We start from the raw sequence: 18,318 nt of genomic DNA, 5'->3' as shown, positions 1-18,318 counted from the left end.
TTCTGTACCCCTGGCCCAAGGCGGCAGCTGCTTCCTGCATTGGGCAAAGTGGCTGGTGCCCCGTGATGGTTTTTTGTGGCAGCCAACCAGCGTATCCTGTGGTGCCCCAAGAGTCTGTGGGGTGACCCCGCTGCCTTGGGGAGGCGGTGTGTGGCTGACGGTGGGCTCTCCCTTCCTGCAGAGAATGCCACTGGTTCTGCCCCAGCGGCAAGCAACCAGACGGGGGTGACGGCAGCCCCGGTGGAGGCCGTGGCGCGGATGAACGGCTGGCTGATCTGCAAGGAGCAGGACGAGATGCTGAACCTGGCCTTCACGGTGGGCTCCTTCCTGCTGAGCGCCATCACCCTGCCCCTGGGCATCGTCATGGACAAGTATGGCCCCCGCAAGTTGCGGCTGCTAGGCAGGTGGGTCTCGGCTGGGCAGGGCAGGCTGGGGCTTCCGGGGCATAGCCAGGCAGCAGGTTCCCGGGGCCGAAGGAGGCGTGGCGCGGAGGGAATCAGGGCTGCGGGCGGGCGGGCACTAGCCGGGGGAGGGGCGGTCGGCCCCCAGGGACGGCTGCCCTCCCGTGTCTTGCACCACAGCCCCTCGCGCCGGGGCCCTCGCCGTCCCCCCCTTGGCACCCCTCCTGCCTGTCTTGAGGGTGCTGAGGGCACTGAGCCAGCACACCTCAAAACCCTCCACCAGCGTGCTCGAGAAGGGAGGATGGGAGCAGGGCCCTCTCCTGACCCAGAAGAGCTCGAGGCAAAGGGCGGGGCTGTGGGGACGGCCTGCTGGCCCGGCAAAAGAGTCTGGGCCGCTCTTGTGTCCTGAATAGCGGCTTAGTCTGCGTTGGCGAGCAGGCGGCTGTGCTCCCCTCCCTGCTGGCAAAGCACCACCCACTGATTTCCGCAGGTCAAGCTGCTACAAAAGGCTCAGGGGCCGGGGGCGGGGGCGGCAGTTGGCAACTTCCAGGAGTTGGGCTGTGCAGCAGGGGACAGGAGGTGGTGGGAAGCCGCCGTGTCTCTGTACCCCTGAGGGCTCCCCTTGTCCGCGGGACGTGTCCCAGCCTGCCTTGGGGGGAGGGATGTGGGCGTCGTCCCCAGAGGCTTTGACAGTGGCTTCCTGACCTCCTTATACCTCCTGGGCATGGAGCACCTCCCTTCCTGGTCCAGATAATCCGGGTGGTTGTTGTTTGTGGCAGTTGACCCACGTATGCGATGGCCAAGTCCTGTAGCCAAACCCAGGGTGTACTGAGGAGGACAAACGTGGCGCTTGCGGTTTTAAGAATTTCGCTGTGGAGTTGAGGAGAGGAAGGGACTTGCCTTGCTTTTGCCTTGGCTAGATTCTCTTTTTGAGAAATGTGTACATCCTTCAGCATCCAGAGAACTTTGTCATTAATTAAACAAAAACGGCAAGCTCCTGTTCCTTATGGCTCTGAAGTTGAATGTGAACCCGTGTAAGCGATCCTGGGTGTTGTTTTTCTTCCTGTGTCACCTCATAGGCGGCTTCCCCCTTCCAGCTACCCTGGCATTAGCCCTGATAATTAGGAGTGATAATTAGACTACAGGGGAGGAGGATGGAGAGGCAGGGTGGAAGCCCGGTGTCACTCCGTTTTCCTAATGTCAACCTTAACTAATAGCAAAGTGACTCAGTCAAAGGCAGACATTGTGTATCTTCCCCCCTGCCTTGGTCTGCTGGTTTGGGGTGTACTCGACCCCTTGCCCAAAATGAGCACAATGAGTGGACAGTGGGGGCGGGGGGCTGTACAGTCCTGGTGGTGGCACCTGCCTGTGCCTGATCCGTCCGTCCGTCCCTCACAGCGCCTGCTTTGCCGTGTCCTGTCTGATGATTGCCTACGGGGCCAGCAACCCAGACTGTAAGTATAGGGTTGGGCATTATGGGCCAGTTGGGAGATGGGGCCTGGCAGAGCGGGAGGCCGGCATGGGCCAGGGCTTGGGGGTGAACCTGCGTAATAGTTCTTCAGGCCCTGCCTCCAACCTGGACTCCTCCTTGGGCAGCCTTGCTGTCTTTATGTAGTGGGAATAGTAGGGACTTGTCCTACCTTGAAGGGCAGTTGTGAAGCCAAACGTAGCCCTTTTAATTGCCAGCCTAAAGGATTAAGAGCCGCGATGGTGGCAAGGCACTTGCTTTACTGGGTTTGGGGCAAGGGACCCTCCCTTAGATCAGGGTATCGCTTTGCAGGGAAGATGTCCAGATTCAATTCCTGGCACCTCCACTCAAGGTGTGGTAGAGACCCCATCTGAGGGGCTGTAGCTCAAGCGGCAGAGCCCCTGCCTGGCATGCAGGAGGTCCCAGGCTCGGTCCCCAGCCTCTCCCGGGGAAACCCTCTCGGGGAGCAAGCAGTGGCGAAGAGACGCCTCCCCTGCTGGGGGCCCTGGAGATCAGGAGACCAGCTTCCCTGGTGAAGCTTCCTTGGCCCGGATCCAGCTCTTGGCCTACCCAGCCCATGGTTGCCTGCTCCAGCTGGCTGCTGTGGCTCTCCAGGGCGTCTGGCAGAGAAGGGCTTCCCATCTCCTTCTGCTACTGGGGATCCTTTTGAACTGGAGGTTCCAGGAAGTGAGCTGGGGCAGACACGCACAGAGCTCCGCCCGGTGGCTCCCTCTCTGCCTGGTGGATTGAGGCCTGGCCTGGCTACGCAGAGCACACGGGTGGCCACAGCATCCCCCTTCCCCAGCCGCCTCGTCCCTTGGCGCCAGGGTGCCCCATCTCCCCCATGGAGCTCGAACGGCAGCCCCGCCACCGGCTCAGGGATGCACGCCTGGCTCCGAGGAGGCCTTCGGCGCTTGCTGGCCCTGCCCCACTGAGGGGGTCCCTGTCCTTCCTCCCCAGCGCTGTCGGTGCTGATCTTCATCTCGCTGGCCCTGAACGGCTTTGGGGGCATGTGCATGACCTTCACGTCTCTCACGGTAAGTGCCGCGCCAGGTCCTGGGCAAGGGGGCCTCTGCCTGTCAGGCAGCTGGGTTGGCCTGCACAGCCTCCTCTTCCACATTTCTGCTCTGGGCAGGTGGGGGTCAGTTGGCACCTGCCCCCCTCTGCTCGCTTCGGGCCCACTCAAAGCCCTCCTGCCCCTCACCCTCCTGCCCCCCCTTTTGTGGGGCTGAGGAGGAGAAAGAGTTGTTCAGCTCCCCCCCCCCCCGCCATATTTAGAAATTGGGGCTGTATCTCTTCCTCTCCCCCTGCCCCCCCGTCTCCCTTCTGCAAGTTTCTAAATCTCTGTGTCCAAGGCTGTCTCCACCAACTGGAGGTTCCGGAGATGGATTCTTTCTCACAAGCACATCAGACAAGGCTGGAAGATGGATTAGACCACAGGCTCATCTTGTCTAGCATGCTCCCCCCCCTGCCCCCGGCTGGATGCCACAATGGGAAGCTCAGAAGTAGAAGGGGGGCAGGAGGAAAAGACCCCCCTTCTGCTACTGCTTCCCAGCAACTGGTCCTGGCCATCCCTTTTAGCCATCAGGACCAGCCCTCGATGGCACTCTCCTCGTGTGCCGCAGCGGTCTGTGTTGCGTTTCTGGTGCTTGTTCCGCTCCCCGTTTGGCCTCTTGGGGATGGCCGGCGAAAATGCTGCGAGGGCGAGCTGGTGGCCCAGCCCTTCTTCAGGCCTCAGCCTCCTCTCTAAAGTGAGCCGGCCACGTGTGTGCCGCTTCTTGCCTCTACTAGGCCGTGTGGAGGCCCTGTGCTGCGCACGCTGCAGCTGCTGTGGTACCTTTTCAGTGGCAGATAGAATATTGTAGGACAACTTAGGACATCCTTCTCTTCTTCTTAGCCTCTAAAGCCGGGCAACGGACTTCTGCTTAGCCTTTTGTTGCCAGGCAATGGATTGCAGCACCTGACAGGTGGGGGCCGCCCCTTCACCAGTCTGGGTGCTTGCAAAAGTGATCCTTGGCTGGAGGGCAAGGATGTTGCATCCACACCCCTGTTTGCAGCTGGGAACGGCTGGAGGGCACGGAATGTTCTGCAACATTATTATCAGGCCAGAGAGTGCCTTCCAGGACAAGCCAGCTCAACAATGAAATGGCAAGGGCTGGCAGGGCTGAAGGCTACTGATTGAGGAAGTAGTGGTGGGGTGGGGTGGGGAGGAGACGGGTGCGGAAGAGCTTATCTTGGCCCCTCTTGAGGCTGCACTTCTTTGTGGCTGTGCTGAACTTGGAAATGCAGCTCTGGTTACAGGCACTTCCCTCACACACTGTCCCCAAACTAATTGGGTTGGGAGTCGGGGAAGGGCTCGTGGCAGGAGCAGGTGGGTGCTGTGCTCCCAAATCTCCCCCCCACTGCAGCAGCCGTATTTCTGGAGAGCAGCTACCGGCCCTACAGAGAGGTCCACGCCTCTTTTGCGTAGGCGTGGACCTGAGCTGGGAGGAAGAGGTATCTCTGCAGGCCCCAATCCAGAAGAGCTGCTGCTTCTTGCTCTCAGGGTGGCCCCGAGCCCTTGCTCTGGTTGCCTTTGAGGGTGGGGCCAAAGAGCTGCACCGAGGGGTGGCCCGAGCCCCAGTGCATCTCACCCTGCCAGCTGGCGGGGGCAGTCCAGGCCCTTGGGCAGTGTGGCCCTCTGCAGGGCAGGGCAGGCTAGGCTGTGGCTCCCCTCCCCTGCCCCCAGTGCAGAGCAAATCTGTGGACTAGTCACCTCCTCTGCTCTGGGGTTATTTAAGGACTCGACTGCTGCATTGCATCCCCAGTGCTGCAGAGAGAGCAAGAGAGGAGGAGGAGGAGCTGAGCCAGGCGGAAGAAGCAGCCCCCCCCCTCGCTCTTTCCTGCCAGAGAGATCCCTGCAGCAAGAATAGGCTCTGCGCTGTAAACAGCAGCTGGAGCAGGTGCCCTCGCAGCCTGTCTCTGGAGTTCCTGGAAGGGGCAGAGGGACCTCTCCGGGCATGTTTACATGGGATGCAGCAGAGGCCAGGAACGGGACAGGGCGCAGTAGGATTACCCCTGCCTGTCCTCTGCCGCCTGCATTTCCTCAGGTCAAGGCGGCCTTGAGCGGGCTGAGGGCACAATACTTCCCTTGTGAAATGCCTCTTGAGCGGCGGGGGGGGGGGGCAGCGTTTAAGGCTCTCTCTTTTTAAAAAAAAAATGCTGCTGTGCTCCTCCCCAGCCTGCAGAGAAGGTCTGATGCTCACAACCCTCACCCCCATCCCCACTTGGTGCCTCTTCCCTTGCAGCATTTGAGGTGCCGTCTGACAGGGTGGATCTGAAAGCGTTTTAAAGAAATGGTTCTGTCTCCTCCCCCCCGGAGAGGCTTCTGCCTTTGCCCTGATAGGAAGCTGTTGCTGCTGTCCTTCAGGGCCGGAGTGAGCAGATGCTTCTGGCAACTTTGGGATTCTGGAAGAAGCTGTGTAACTGGGTGGGGAGGGGAGAGAGTGGGAGAGGCACCTGCCCTGGGCATCAAAGGGCATGCAAAATATTGGTATAGCTAAAAAATAATGTGTGTGTATTCAGAATTCAGTAATTAAACATGGTGAAAAGCCATCCATCCACCCACTTGCTCAGAGGCTTGGTGGGGGCAGCTGGCCTGACAGAGGGAACCCATCACAGCTTCTCGTTGGTTCTTTGGCTTGCAGCCTAACACAGGAAAGCATTTAGTCATCGGAAGAAGAGGGCAAAATCTGAGCCTTATTGGCTTGTGCTGCTGCTGGGACAGCCAGGTTGTTGGCTGGTTGTTTTTTTTGGCACAATATCATCTGAGAGCAGGAACCGTTTATCAGCACGGGTGGTTCTGTCAGCAGTACGCTTGAAAGCCCAGCATCATGCTTGACTCACCCCACTCTCAATTATTTCTCATGTGGGTTGGACCAGGGCTCATGCTTGTGAAACTTGGGAATCTGCCTTACGCTGTCAGACTGTTTCTTCATCTTGCCCCGTGCTGCCTGCTTTGCCTGGAGCCTGGTGGCAGGGGTGGGGCGGGCAGGAGGGAGAGAGATGCAAGAGGAGACCCCTGCCCAGGTGTAGAGCTGGCTAGCTGTGGCCCCGTGCAGCCGCCGCCCCAGCCTGGGAAGGGCCAGAGCACTCCCTGTCCTATCTGCGACTGGGGCGCCCTTAGGAGTGCCCTTGTGCCCTGAGGCTGTCCCCGTACAGGGGGTCGAGCGCACTGGAGCATGCCAGCTCTCCGCAGGCTCCAGCCCTGTGACGCAGCCCACGTCCTCCCTTGCCTTGGAGGAGCAGCCTTCCGAGAGTCACGGGCAGGGACAAGGGAGGGGTGCCCTTGTGTTCCTTGGTGGCTGACCTGCTTCCTGGCTGAGCTCCGAGTGGTTTCCACCAGACCCTGCTGGGCTGGGTGCTTTGCCTTCCGCGTACACCAGCCTTCCCCGAGCGGGTGCCTTCCGGATGTGTGGGACTACAACTCCTATCACCCTGGGAGTTGTAGCCCAACACATCTGGAAGGCGCCTGCTCGGGGAAAGCTGGTGTGCTTTCTGGATTGGAGGTGGACAACAAAGGTGGCTTTATCCCCCCCCCCCATGGGATGTGATCTGGCTGCTCGCGGTCTGCCCATTCATCCCCCTGGCAGATGGGACTCGCAGGTGTTAGCGGTGGCCGAGAGATGTGCGTCCATACATTTCTCCCCAACAGCGTTCATTCCTCTGAAACTCACCTTTCCCCAGCCCAGCGAGAGCAGGGAACGTATGGTGGGAGGGCTTTCACAACGCTGGACCCACCTTCCTCTTACCCCGCCGTTGCCTCTGGCCAAGCAGGTGTTCGAGACCCCTGCAGGATCTGCACAGGTAGCTGCAGCATGAGCTGAGGCTGCTCTTCAAGCAACCTTCCGCTCTCACTCTCGCTTTAAAATGATCTGCCTCCAGCTAAGATATAAAGGCCCCCAAACGGCAGCCAAAGCTGCACTTGAGCTCGGACCAGTGAGCCTGGCAGCAGCTGAGTCTGGACCCGCCCCCCTGCATGGGCTTGCTCCCATGTAAGCAGGCGCCTTTCCTCTCTGCGCAGCCCATCCCTGACCAGCCTCTCAACCTTCCTCTCCTTCCTTCCTTCCAGCTGCCCAACATGTTTGGTGACCTTCGCTCCACCTTCATCGCACTCATGATCGGCTCCTACGCCTCATCGGCTGTGACCTTCCCAGGGATCAAGGTAGGCAGGTCGGCCAGCTGGCTGGCTGGCAGCTGCTGGTATGATCCAGGCATGTGATGTTGCTGGGCTCCTTTGCTGAGGGCCAGGAGTGGCAGTCCAGGTGGGTCTGGTTACCCCCTGGAGAGTGAACCGACCCAACAATGCACAGGCCACCTGTAGCTCCTGCTGTCCGCTGGGAGCGAGAGAACCCTTTTGCCCGGGGGGCTGCTTCAGTCAAGCAGTCGAGGAGCGCCAAGTTGCTCTGGTAGCATCCATTCTCTAGAGCCCCACTCACACCTCAGCCCCTCACCCCAGCTGGTCAATATCCTTGTCCTCTTGGGCAAGAGACCGAGAGAGGCCTAGCTGCGGCACTCCCTCCCCTAGAATCAGGATAAAAAGGGTTACTTAGCCCAGAAGTTAAGTCTATTAACATCTACTAAATAAGCCTAGAATTGCAGCTGGAGGAATAAGAAAGGGACACACTTCTCCCCGCCCCCCCCATCTTAGTATACTTCACCCTGGCTGACACAATAGGTGACAGTGCAGCTAAATACTGTTGTTTGCTTGGTTATAGAGGAAACTGTTGCAAAAGGCAGTCATTTCTAGGGTCTCTTTGTGCATCCTGTGAGCAGAAAAGCAGGGCAAGGAAATAATAAATCAGATCAAATCTTGGGCAGAGAGCCCCTGGAAGGAATGCAGCTCAATACCCAAAGTCCCCTGCCCCCCAAAATGCCAGCTTCTGGATGTATGCTTATAGCCAAACTGGGCTGCAGAATTGGCCATAAGATATGACATGATCCAAGAAGGGATGTGTGGGTGTGTGTGGGGGGGTGCGCGTGCGCACTGAGAGGCTGCCTTTGCATGGGACTTAAGGGGAGCTTGGGTTAGTCCTAGCCAGTATGCGTCTGGGTGTTTGATCCCGAATGGAGGTGAGGATCAAGTGGCAGCCATGTGCATCTTGACCCATTGGGAATGGAGGCGACCCTGGCCAGGGTGGGCGTAGACCTACAGGGGGTCAGATGTAACTCCAGCCTCTGAGACACTGACTGCACAACAAGGCAGCATGGTCAGTAATGCAATATGCACAGTAAACATACTTATGTTCCAAACACCTGTAAAAGCTTTTCACTCCAGACCCCAGCAGGACACGAGGCTGGCATGTCTCCACCACAGGGAGGAGAGACCCCTTTCTCCCTCGGTCCCCCTAGCTGTCCTAAGAACAAGCGTCTCCCTCCAGCCTCAGGGCCTTGCAGGGCCGCCTGTCGTTACCGAGAGGGTGCCGCTTGCCGCCATGCCTGACGCAGGTCACACTGCCAGGACTGAGGTACAGATGGATTTTAGCCATCTCTCCAGGAGCTGATGGACATGACACCTTCGAGTTGTTTTCGTGAGGGTCACATCGCGTTGCTCTGGAGAACACTGGCCGTCTTGCCGAAGGCAGACCCTGCTGGATCAGACCCAAGGGGGCCGTCTTGGCCAGCATCCAGCTTCCGCGCTTGGCCAGCCAGATGCCTCAGGGAACCCCACAAGTGGGGCCTGAAGGCAGCCAGCCCCTCCCGTTCCTCCCCCAGCGCCTGGTCTTCAGGGAAAGGCCCCCTCTGCTGTGCCCGGGAGCCATGCAGGGTCCCCTCCCGTGAACTGGGTGAATCCCCCTTTTAAAGCCATCTGAGCCAGTCGCTATGACAACTTACAGAACTCACCGCTACAAGATGGGAGCGCCATGCCACAAAACATACGGGGTGCGTTTGAGGGTGCCGGCACAGCTTCTGTGCTGCTCCCCCTGCCCCAGCTCAGCCCAGCTGTTGGCAGGCAAACCGGGCTCTACACTCAGCGTGAATTTTTGACCTCCATGTACTGGGCAGGGCTGAAGCCTCCCCCGGTTGCTCTACCTTTCTGGCTGAGAGAGGCCCCTTCTTTCCCACCCCGTGACCCAGGGGTTTTTAAACTGGAGCTGCCAAGATGGACCCCAAGTTGGGCTCTCCCACACTGGAGGCGTTCAAGGCGAGGCTGGACAGCCACCTGTCAGGGCTGCTCTGACTTGGATTCCTGCATTGAGCAGGGGGTTGGACTCGATGGCCTTGTAGGCCCCTTCCAACCCTACTGTTCTGTGATTCTGTGATAAGCCCTTCTGCGTGCCAGGCAAGTGCTCTGCTGTTGACCCAGGGCTCCTGACCGCGATAGCCCCAAAGTGGAAACACCTCCAGCCAGAGATGACCCAAACTCGCCCCTCCCCCAGTTTTGATGCCTGCCGCCACTCTGTCCTGCGAGAGGTCTCTGGAGGGCATGGCGTGTGGCAGCTCTTCCTTTCCTCCCTTTTGCGTTCCAGGTGATCTATGACTTTGGGATCTCTTTCATCATCATCCTGATTGTTTGGGCCTGCTGTGCAGGTCTCGTCTTCTTCAACTGCTTCTTCAACTGGCCCCTGGAGCCCTTCCCGGGCCCAGAAGACATGGACTACACGTGAGTGCCTGGGGCGGGGGCACGTTGGGCTGCCGCTCCCTCCGAGGGGTGTGAGGGGCACCTCCAGGGACACCCTTGCAGAGGATGGGCAGATGTTGTCCAGCAAGGTGCAGGAGCCCTTCTCGGTGGGGTGCACCCCCATGTTACTTAGCTGCAGGGCTGCCCGGGGGCTTTCCACCCAATCGTCTAGGGCCCGCCTTGCTTTCTTTAACCATCCCTTCCGTGATGCCTCCAGCAAAGCCTGCAGCCCTAAACACGCCGCTGGCAAAGAAGCCCCTTGCCCATGTGCCTGGCCTCGCGAGGCCTTTCTGGAGCCTGATGTCAGCCGGGTGTGGAACCGACAGAGAGTCAGCCCGTTGCCCAACACCCACCTCCCTCCCTCCGGCTGGACAGGGTGAAGATCAAGTTCAGCTGGCTGGGATTTGACCACAAAATCACCGGGAAGCAGTTCTACAAGCAGGTGACGACGGTCGGCCGCCGGCTGAGTGTGGGCGGCTCCATGAAGCACAGCAAGGAGGCGGCGGCGCTGCAGGAGGGCAACAAGCTCTGCCTCTCGACAGTGGACCTGGAAGTCAAGTGCCAGCCGGACAGTGCAGGTGGGGCTCTGGAGGGGGCACAGGCCCGGGACTGCCCGGCGGGCTCTGGCCACGGCTCAGGCAGTGCGGCCACGCTGCCATCCCCACTCGCCCACGGGCTGGGTGCACAGCTCCCACGTGGCAGGCGTGCTCGGCTCGCCTTTGCTGCGTGTTTGATTCCACAGTGCAGCACATTTTGTCCCGAGGAGAGGGGCCACCAGTCCCGCTGCCCTCCACTCTCCTCGCTTGCAGGAAGGGCAGAGCGCAACGGGCAATTCCGAGCAAGCCTCATGCACCCTCTGCTTCTCCTCCTCGGACAAATGGTCCAGGATGCCTTCTTGGGCTCCTGTTGGGCCCCCCTCTGCCTGCAGCAGCTTATAGAACTACAAGTGGTCTGTGGTGGGGAGAGAACTCTCTCCCTTCCCCTCTCTCGTAACACTAGAAATCTGAGTTACCCAATGAAACTGGTCAGTAGTGAGTTCCAAACAGACAAAATGAGTGTCCTGGTTTGCACAATACAGAACTGACACATGGCGCTCACTGCCACCAGATGTAGGGATGGCCACCCGCTTAGCTGAGCCTTAGAATGGATTAGACAAACGCACAGAGGAGGAACGGTGGCTCCACAGGACCTCAGTGATCAGGGGAGTGTGGGTGCATGTGGGGGGTCCCAGGGAGCCCCTGGCTGGCGACCTTTGGAGAACGGTGGCTGAACTAGGTGGCCTTGGCCTCATCCAGCCAGGCAGTTCTTCAGTTCCTCTTGAGCAGGAGATCAAGGGGGCTGCGGGGGTCACGTTAGAGGCTGCGAGCTGGGATTTGGATTTTTCCCAAACGTTGCCTTGCGTCCCAAGGCACGAGAGGGAGCCACTTTTCTCCTGCTTCAGCTTCCTCCCTATAATGGAGGATGGACTGTTGGGACCGTGTGTGCAAAGCACTTTGGACACTAGAAATCCGCTATATGAATCTTCAGTATTGATCATTGTAGTTTCCTTTGGCCACGGCCAGCGGGTGCCGTTTCCGTGGCCCTCCATCAGCAGGCTAGAGAGGGGCAGAGGGGCAGCTCAAGGCTTCGGCCGAGAGGCTGATGGCTTTCCTTCTGTTGCAGCCTCCCCATCTTTCATGCACAGTGTCATCAGCCCCATCCTGCTGCTAAGCCTCATCACCATGTGTGTCACGCAGCTCAGGCTCATCTTCTACATGGGTGCCATGAACAACATCCTGGAGTTCCTGGTGGATGGTGATCTGGAGACAGGTCCGTTCCCTTTTTTCTTGAACTGCTGAGAAAGCGGGTGCATCTCTTGCCCTGCCTGGCAGGATCTGGCTGCTGGCGACCTTAGAAAACTTGTGGCTTAAAATATATCTGAAAACGATGAACAGCCCTTGCGTCTCTCGGGCCAAATAGGAAGAGGTCTCACTGCCTTCCGAAGGCCCTTGGGCCCTGAGGAGTGCAGGGAGTGGCCTTCTGTTAGGCCAGACCACAGGGCCGTCTAGCTCAGTCTGGGTTCCTGAGATCCCTGAAGCCAGGGGTGGGTGATTGGTGGCCCTCCGGATGTTTTGGCCTGCAACTCGTACGAGCCCTAGCCAGCATAGCCAATGATGTGGGGTGATGGCTGTGGTAGGCCAAAACATCTGGAGGGCCACAGGTTGCCCTCCTCTGCTTTAACCGGACATGCTGGGGATTGAGCCTGGGGCCTTGTGCGGGCAGCGCAGGTGTTCTGCCCCTGAGCTCTGCCCCCTCCTGTAATTCCGTATCTTGTAGCACGTACCCAAGACGAAGGATCTGAAATGGCTGCCCCACAGTGGAATTGTGTCCATTCTGTCAAGAGCGATGTGTGTGTGTGTCAGCCCTCAAATGGTCCTCATGGGCCCCCCAGGCCTCCTGAATGCTGCCAGCCCACAGTACTTTAAGCTGGTCTGCCTGTGCCCCCACACAGGGGCAAGGAGACGACCCTTCCTAGAGGGCAGCCACTTGTCGAATGTCCATGCTAATTTCAGCAGTGTTTCCATGACACACTTTCATGTGTCACGTCCTCAGGTTCATGGAGTTTAGTTCCTTGCAGAGTGTCCTAATGCCGCCTCCTGTCTGTCTGTCTCTGGAGAAAGTGCCTTGTTGGGGGCGGGGGGATGCAGCCAGCCTCAGCTGCTGCTGGTCACGGGGTTTTCTGGCTCCCTGCCCACCCCACCCCGCTCCCCAAAGCAAAAGGAGAACAACATTGATGTCATGGCTGCTGAGCTTCGGTGCCTCTGAGTCAGAGCTTGTATTTATAGCTCCTGGAAAGCAGCCAGCCAGGAAAGGGAGAGATTTACATGAGCTGGCTGTTTGTCCTGTGCACAACAGGATGAAACCATTTTTGTTTTGCATAGCAAGATCCAGTTTGGGCTTGTTAAATCTGGAATCTGTGAAGCAGACAAATCGAGAGGCACTTTTATGAAAAACAACAGGGAGGTGCTGGGGAAGGGAAGTGGGCCTGCCAGGGGCTTGGTGGTGCTTCTACCCCCCCCCCCCGGTCTCTGGCTGAGGAGCTGTTCCCACCAGCTCAGTAGGGTGGTCCTGCCTGCCCGGCCTCCTTCGGGTGACTAGAGCCACGGTCCTTCTTCCGCACTCAGGGCACTGCTGCTTGTTTCTGAGTGTGCTTTTCTGTGGAGCCCTCCAACTAGCTTGCGCCTCCAGGTGGAACTTCACTGCAGGCCCTTCTCTGTCCCTGCCATGGGCCCTCCCGCTTCTGGAAGCCGGCGTGAAGTGGGCCCCCTGGGCGTCACCAGCGCCACCAGTTTCCCCTGCAGCAGCGAGTGTCCTCAGGCTCTGCCTTTCACCAACACTCCCCGAAGGAATCATAGCATCATAGAATAGTAGGGCTGGAAGGGGCCTACAAGGCCATCGAGTCCAACCCCCTGCTCATTGCAGGAATCCAAGTCAGAGCATCCCTGACAGATGGCTGTCCAGCCTCGTCTTGAAGGCCTCCAGTGTGGGAGAGCCCACCACCTCCCAAGGGAATCGGTTCCATGGTCGTATTGCTCTAACAGTCAGGAAGTTTTTCCTGATGTTCAGCCGGAATCTGGCTTCCTGTAACTTGAGCCCATTATTCCGTGTCCTGCACTCTGGGATGATCAAGAAGAGATCCTGGCCTTCTTCTCTGTGACAACCTTTCAAGGACTTGAAGAGCGCTATCATATCTCCCCTCAGTCTTCTCTTCTCAAGGCTAAACATGCCCAATTCTTTCAGTCCCTCCTAGGGCTTTGTTTCCAGTCCCCTGATCATCTTTGTTGCCCTCCTCTGAACCCTCCCCAGTTTGTCTGCATCCTTCTTAAAGTGTGGTGCCCAGAACTGGACACAGTACTCCAGATGAGGCCTAACCAGTGCTGAGTAGAGGGGAACTAGTACTTCCCGGGATTTGGAAGCTTTTCTTCTATTAATGCAGCCCAAAATAGCATTTGCCTTTTTTGCAGCCACATCACATTGTTGGCTCATCTTCAGCTTGTGATCGACAACAATTCCAAGATCCTTCTCACTTGTAGTGTTGTTGAGCCACGTATCCCCCATCTTGTAACTGTGCATTTGGTTTCTTTTTCCTAGGTGCAGAACTTGGCATTTGTCCCTATTAAATGTCATTCTGTTGTTTTCTGCCCAGCGCTCCAGTCCATGCAGATCACTTTGAATTTTGTTTCTGTCTTCCAAAGTATTAGCTATCCCGCCCAATTTTGTGTCATCTGCAAATTTGATCAGCATTCCCTGCACCTCCTCCTCCAAGTCATTAATACAAATGTTGAAGAGCACTGGGCCCAGGACTGAGCCCTGCGGTACCCCACTCGTTACCTCTCCCCAGTCTGAGAAGGTCCCATTGATAAGCACTCTTTGAGTCCGATTCTGTAGCCAACTGTGGATCCACCGGACCGTTGTTTCATCTAGCCCACTTTGAGCTAGTTTGCTCATCAGGAGATCATGGGGCACTTTGTTGAAAGCTTTGCTGAAGTCGAGGTATATGATGTGGACTGTGGGAATGCTGTGGACAAGGGAGGTTACTTGATCAAAAAATGAGATCAGAATCGTCTGGCAGGACTTGTTTTTGACAAATCCATGTTGGCTTCAAGTAATCACTGCATTGTTTTCAAGGTGCTTCCAGATGGATTGCTTTATCATCTGCTCCAGAATTTTCCCAGGGATTGATGTCAGACTAACTGGTCTGTAGTTCCCAGGTTCCTCCTTTTTACCCTTTTTGAACATGGGGACCACATTAGCCCTCCTCCAGTCATCTGGCACTTCCCCCGTCCTCCATGATTTCTCAAAGAGAATAGACAGCGGTTCTGAGAGTTCTCCTGCCAGTTCCTTTATTACTCTAGGGTGCAGCTCATCTGGCCCTGGAGATTTGAACTCATTCAAAGTAAATAGGTGTTCCTTGACCATATGCCTATCGATCTCAAGCTACAATCCTGCCCCTTCAGCCTGTACTTCACCTTTGAAGTTGGGGGTTGGACTCGATGGCCTTGTAGGCCCCTTCCAACCCTACTATTCTATGATTCTATGATTTGCCAGGAGGGTCATAGACCCTCTTTTGGGAGAAGACTGAGCCAAAGTAGGAATTGAGCACTTCTGTCTTTTCTTTGTCATCTGTTATCGTCTTGCCATCCTTATTTAATAGCTGAACCACCATTTCTTTCCTCTGCCTTTTACTATGCACGTAGCTGAAGAAAGCCTTTTTGTTGTTTTTAGCATCCCTCGCTAACCTCAGCTCGTTCTCAGCTTTAGCCTTCCTGACACCATCCCTGCAATTCTGTGCTACCCACCTGTACTCTTCCTTTGTTACTTGGCCTTCTTTCCACTTCCTATATGTGTCCTTTTTTGTTTTCAGGTCATCCCTAAGCGTTTTGTGAAGCCACATTGGTTTCTTCTGTTGTCTTCCACCTTTTCTTCGTGTTGGAATTGTTTGTGAATGTGCCTTGAGAATTTCCTTTTTTAAAAGCTCCCACCCATCTCGGACTCCTTTTCTCGTTAGTGTTGCTTGCCACGGGACCTTACTGATCATTGTTCTGAGTTTATGAAAATCAGCTTTCCTCAAATCCAGGGTACGCGTTGGACTACACTCGGCTTTTGCTTCCCTTAGAACCAAGAACTCAAGTGCAACATGGTCACTTTCCCCCAGAGTTCCTGTAACTGCTACTTTATCCACTAAGTCATCTCTGTTGGTTAGGATCAAGTGAAGGATAGCCGATCCTCTAGTTCCTTCCTCTACTTTCTGTAGGAGGAAGTTATCCGCCACACAAGTCAGGAATTTCCTGGAGGGGCCATGTTTTGCAGAATTTGTCTCCCAACAAATATTGGGGAAATTGAAGTCCCCCATTATGACTACATCATGCTTCCTTAAAACACTGGCTATTTGCTTTTCAAAAGTTTCATCCTCGTCTTCTCCTTGATTGGGTGGCCAGTAGTAGACTCCGACCACCAGGTTCCTTTTATTCGTTGCTGCATTTATTTTGATCCAGATGCTCTCGATGGGGCTACCAAGCACATCCTCCTGTATTTCTGTGCAGAGATATGTATTTTTCACATACAGTGCAACCCCACCCCCCTTTCTGTTCCTCCTGTTCTTTTGGAACAAGTTATATCCTTCAATTGCTGTATTCCAGTCATGAGAGTCATCCCACCAAGTCTCAGTTACACCTATCAAGTCATAATTTTCCTCCTGTATTAAGATTTCAAGTTCGTTCTGTTTGTTTCCCATACTCTGGGCATTAGTATATAGACATCGAAGACCATGTGCTTCATAGTCTGGCTTTCTTCCTACAAACAACAGAATGGCATTTAATAGGGACAAATGCCAAGTTCTGCACCTAGGAAAAAGAAACCAAATGCACAGTTACAAGATGGGGGATACGTGGCTCAACCACACTACGAGCGAGAAGGATCTTGGAATTGTTGTCGATCACAAGCTGAATATGAGCCAACAATGTGATGTGGCTGCAAAAAAGGCAAATGCTATTTTGGGCTGCATTCATAGAAGCATCGCTTCCAAATCCCGGGAAGTACTAGTTCCCCTCTACTCAGCACTGGTTAGGCCTCATCTGGAGTACTGTGTCCAGGTCTGGGCACCACAGTTTAAGAAGGATGCAGACAAACTGGGGAGGGTTCAGAGGAGGGCAACAAAGATGATCAGGGGACTGGAAACAAAGCCCTATGAAGAGAGACTGAAAGAACTGGGCATGTTTAGCCTTGAGAAGAGAAGACTGAGGGGAGATATGATAGCACTCTTCAAGTACTTGAAAGGTTGTCACAGAGAAGAAGGCCAGGATCTCTTCTTCATCATCCCAGAGTGCAGGACACGGAATCATGGGCTCAAGTGACAGGAAGCCAGATTCCGGCTGAACATCAGGAAAAAATTCCTGAGTGTCAGAGCAATACGACAATGGAACCAATTGCCTGGGGAGGTGGTGGGCTCTCCCACACTGGAGGCCTTCAAGACGAGGCTGGACAGCCCTCTGCCAGGGATGCTCTGACTTGGATTCCTGCATTGAGCAGGGGGTTGGACGCGATGGCCTTGTAGGCCCCTTCCAACCCTACTATTCTATGATTCTATGAGTCTATGATTCTATGTGTCTGAGGACTATTATTGGGCGCTATCAGAGCTGTTCTCTCCATTGCAGTGCATGCGCCTACGTCCATTGTTACCCCCAACATTACATCTCCCTTCCCCGTAGGATTCAGTTTAAAGCCCTCCTGATGAAGTTCTTCATGCAGTGGCCAAACACATTCTTCCCATCCTTTGTGAGGTGCAACCTGTCCCTTGCCAGCAGCCCATCTTCCAGGAAGTATAGCCTGTGGTCCAAGAATCCAAATCTCTCTCGTCGGCACCACCTTCGTAGCCAGTCATTCACCTGGAGTATTTTTCGTTCCCTTTCTGTCCCTCTTCTAACTACTGGAAGGATGGATGAGAAAACTATCTGGGCCCCAAAGTTCTTGAGTTTCCTTCCCAGAGCTTCAGAGTCTGACGTGATCTCTTTGTAGCTCCGCTTGGCGGTGTCATTTGTTCCCACATGGATGAGAAGAAAGGGATCCCTGTCAGTGGGCTTTATGGGTGCAGGCAACCTTTCAGTCACATCTCTAATCCGTCCTCCCAGGAGACAACATACCTGGCGAGTCCACGGGTCTTCGCGACATACTTGGGTCTCGATCCCACGTAGCAAGGAGTCTCCCACTACTACCACTCTTCTCTTCTCCTTGTTGAAGGGCTGGGTTTCATCGCCTCTATTTGACTGACCTTCAGCCTCTTGCTCGCTCTCATGTCGGTTCCCCTGTGATTCTTCCTCTGCAGGCTGTCCTCCAGTCTCATCCGCAAGTACCTGGAATTGGTTCCACAGCACCACTGCTTCCACTGGTGCAGAGTGGCGTCTAGTTCTTCTTCTCCTAACTGTCACCCTTTTCCAAGGGGTATTCTCTACTCCATTTTTCTTCACCTCAGCATTTCCCACTGCCTCATCTTGCTGTTGCTCTTCAAGCTTCTGGTCTTCCCTTTGCTGCTGTAGTTCCCCTATTCTGTCCAAGAATTCTCCGTGTTCTCTTATTCCGGAGGGTCGACAGTCGCCGCTCCAGTCCGCTTACTTTTTCCTCCAGCAGCGTGATCAGCTTGCACTTGTTGCAGGTGTGGGCCATGTTGTTCTCAGGCAAGAAAGCGAACATGGCACAGGCCTTGCAGGCCACCACCACTGGAGAGTCCTGTCCTTCCATTGCCTCTTTTCCCGTTTTGTGTCTAGCTTTGTGATTGTTCTAGACTAGCCTGTGCCTGCTCCTCTACTCAGTAGAGGTTAAAAGCAGAGTCCCACTGGTGTGGAAGTGTGTGCTGCAAGACAAATAAATGAAAAAAAGTTAGTAAAAATAAATAAATAAATAAATGAAAATGAAAATGAAAAAATAATAAAAAAATGTTGGGGGCCTCCCCCACTGAACTCCCCTGGCCAACTCCTGTTTGCTCCCCCTGTCCGCTCACTCTGGTCGCTCGCTCTCTGGGAGCTTGCCTGCTTCTGTAGTCCTTGGACCAGCTGGAGCAGCTTGCTCTGCTCTGCTCTGCTCTGCTCTGCTCTGCTCTGCTCTGCTCAGCTGGGAGGCGGGAAACAGAGAAGCAATCAAACAAGCACAGTGTTTATTTAGAAAGCAGCAAGAGGCTGGGATTTGTGTAGGTGAATGAGAGATTGCAAAGGTGCATGTGTGCAGATGGGGGGAGGGGCAACCCTGCAGGATCCCTT

General features: G+C 55.6%; 1 protein-coding gene across 1 annotated transcript in view; it reads left to right on the top strand.

Moving 5' to 3' along the window:
* The window catches only part of SLC43A2 (solute carrier family 43 member 2), a 36,909-nt gene that overhangs the window by 9,445 nt on the left and 9,146 nt on the right, over positions 1-18,318 (top strand). Inside the window, exons 3-9 of the mRNA XM_084822667.1 lie at positions 182-404; positions 1,800-1,855; positions 2,830-2,906; positions 6,980-7,072; positions 9,378-9,511; positions 9,905-10,107; positions 11,192-11,338. Coding sequence (XP_084678793.1) covers positions 182-404; positions 1,800-1,855; positions 2,830-2,906; positions 6,980-7,072; positions 9,378-9,511; positions 9,905-10,107; positions 11,192-11,338 — 933 coding nt within the window. The remainder of the gene's footprint in view (positions 1-181; positions 405-1,799; positions 1,856-2,829; positions 2,907-6,979; positions 7,073-9,377; positions 9,512-9,904; positions 10,108-11,191; positions 11,339-18,318) is intronic.

Source organism: Heloderma suspectum, chromosome 16, assembly GCF_057233095.1.
Source record: "Heloderma suspectum isolate Gila_16-S chromosome 16, 16-S_ref, whole genome shotgun sequence".
In the NCBI taxonomy this organism is placed as follows: Eukaryota; Metazoa; Chordata; class Lepidosauria; order Squamata; family Helodermatidae; genus Heloderma; species Heloderma suspectum.
Note: the sequence above shows the minus strand (reverse complement) of the source record. Positions and strands in the feature narration are given on the sequence as shown.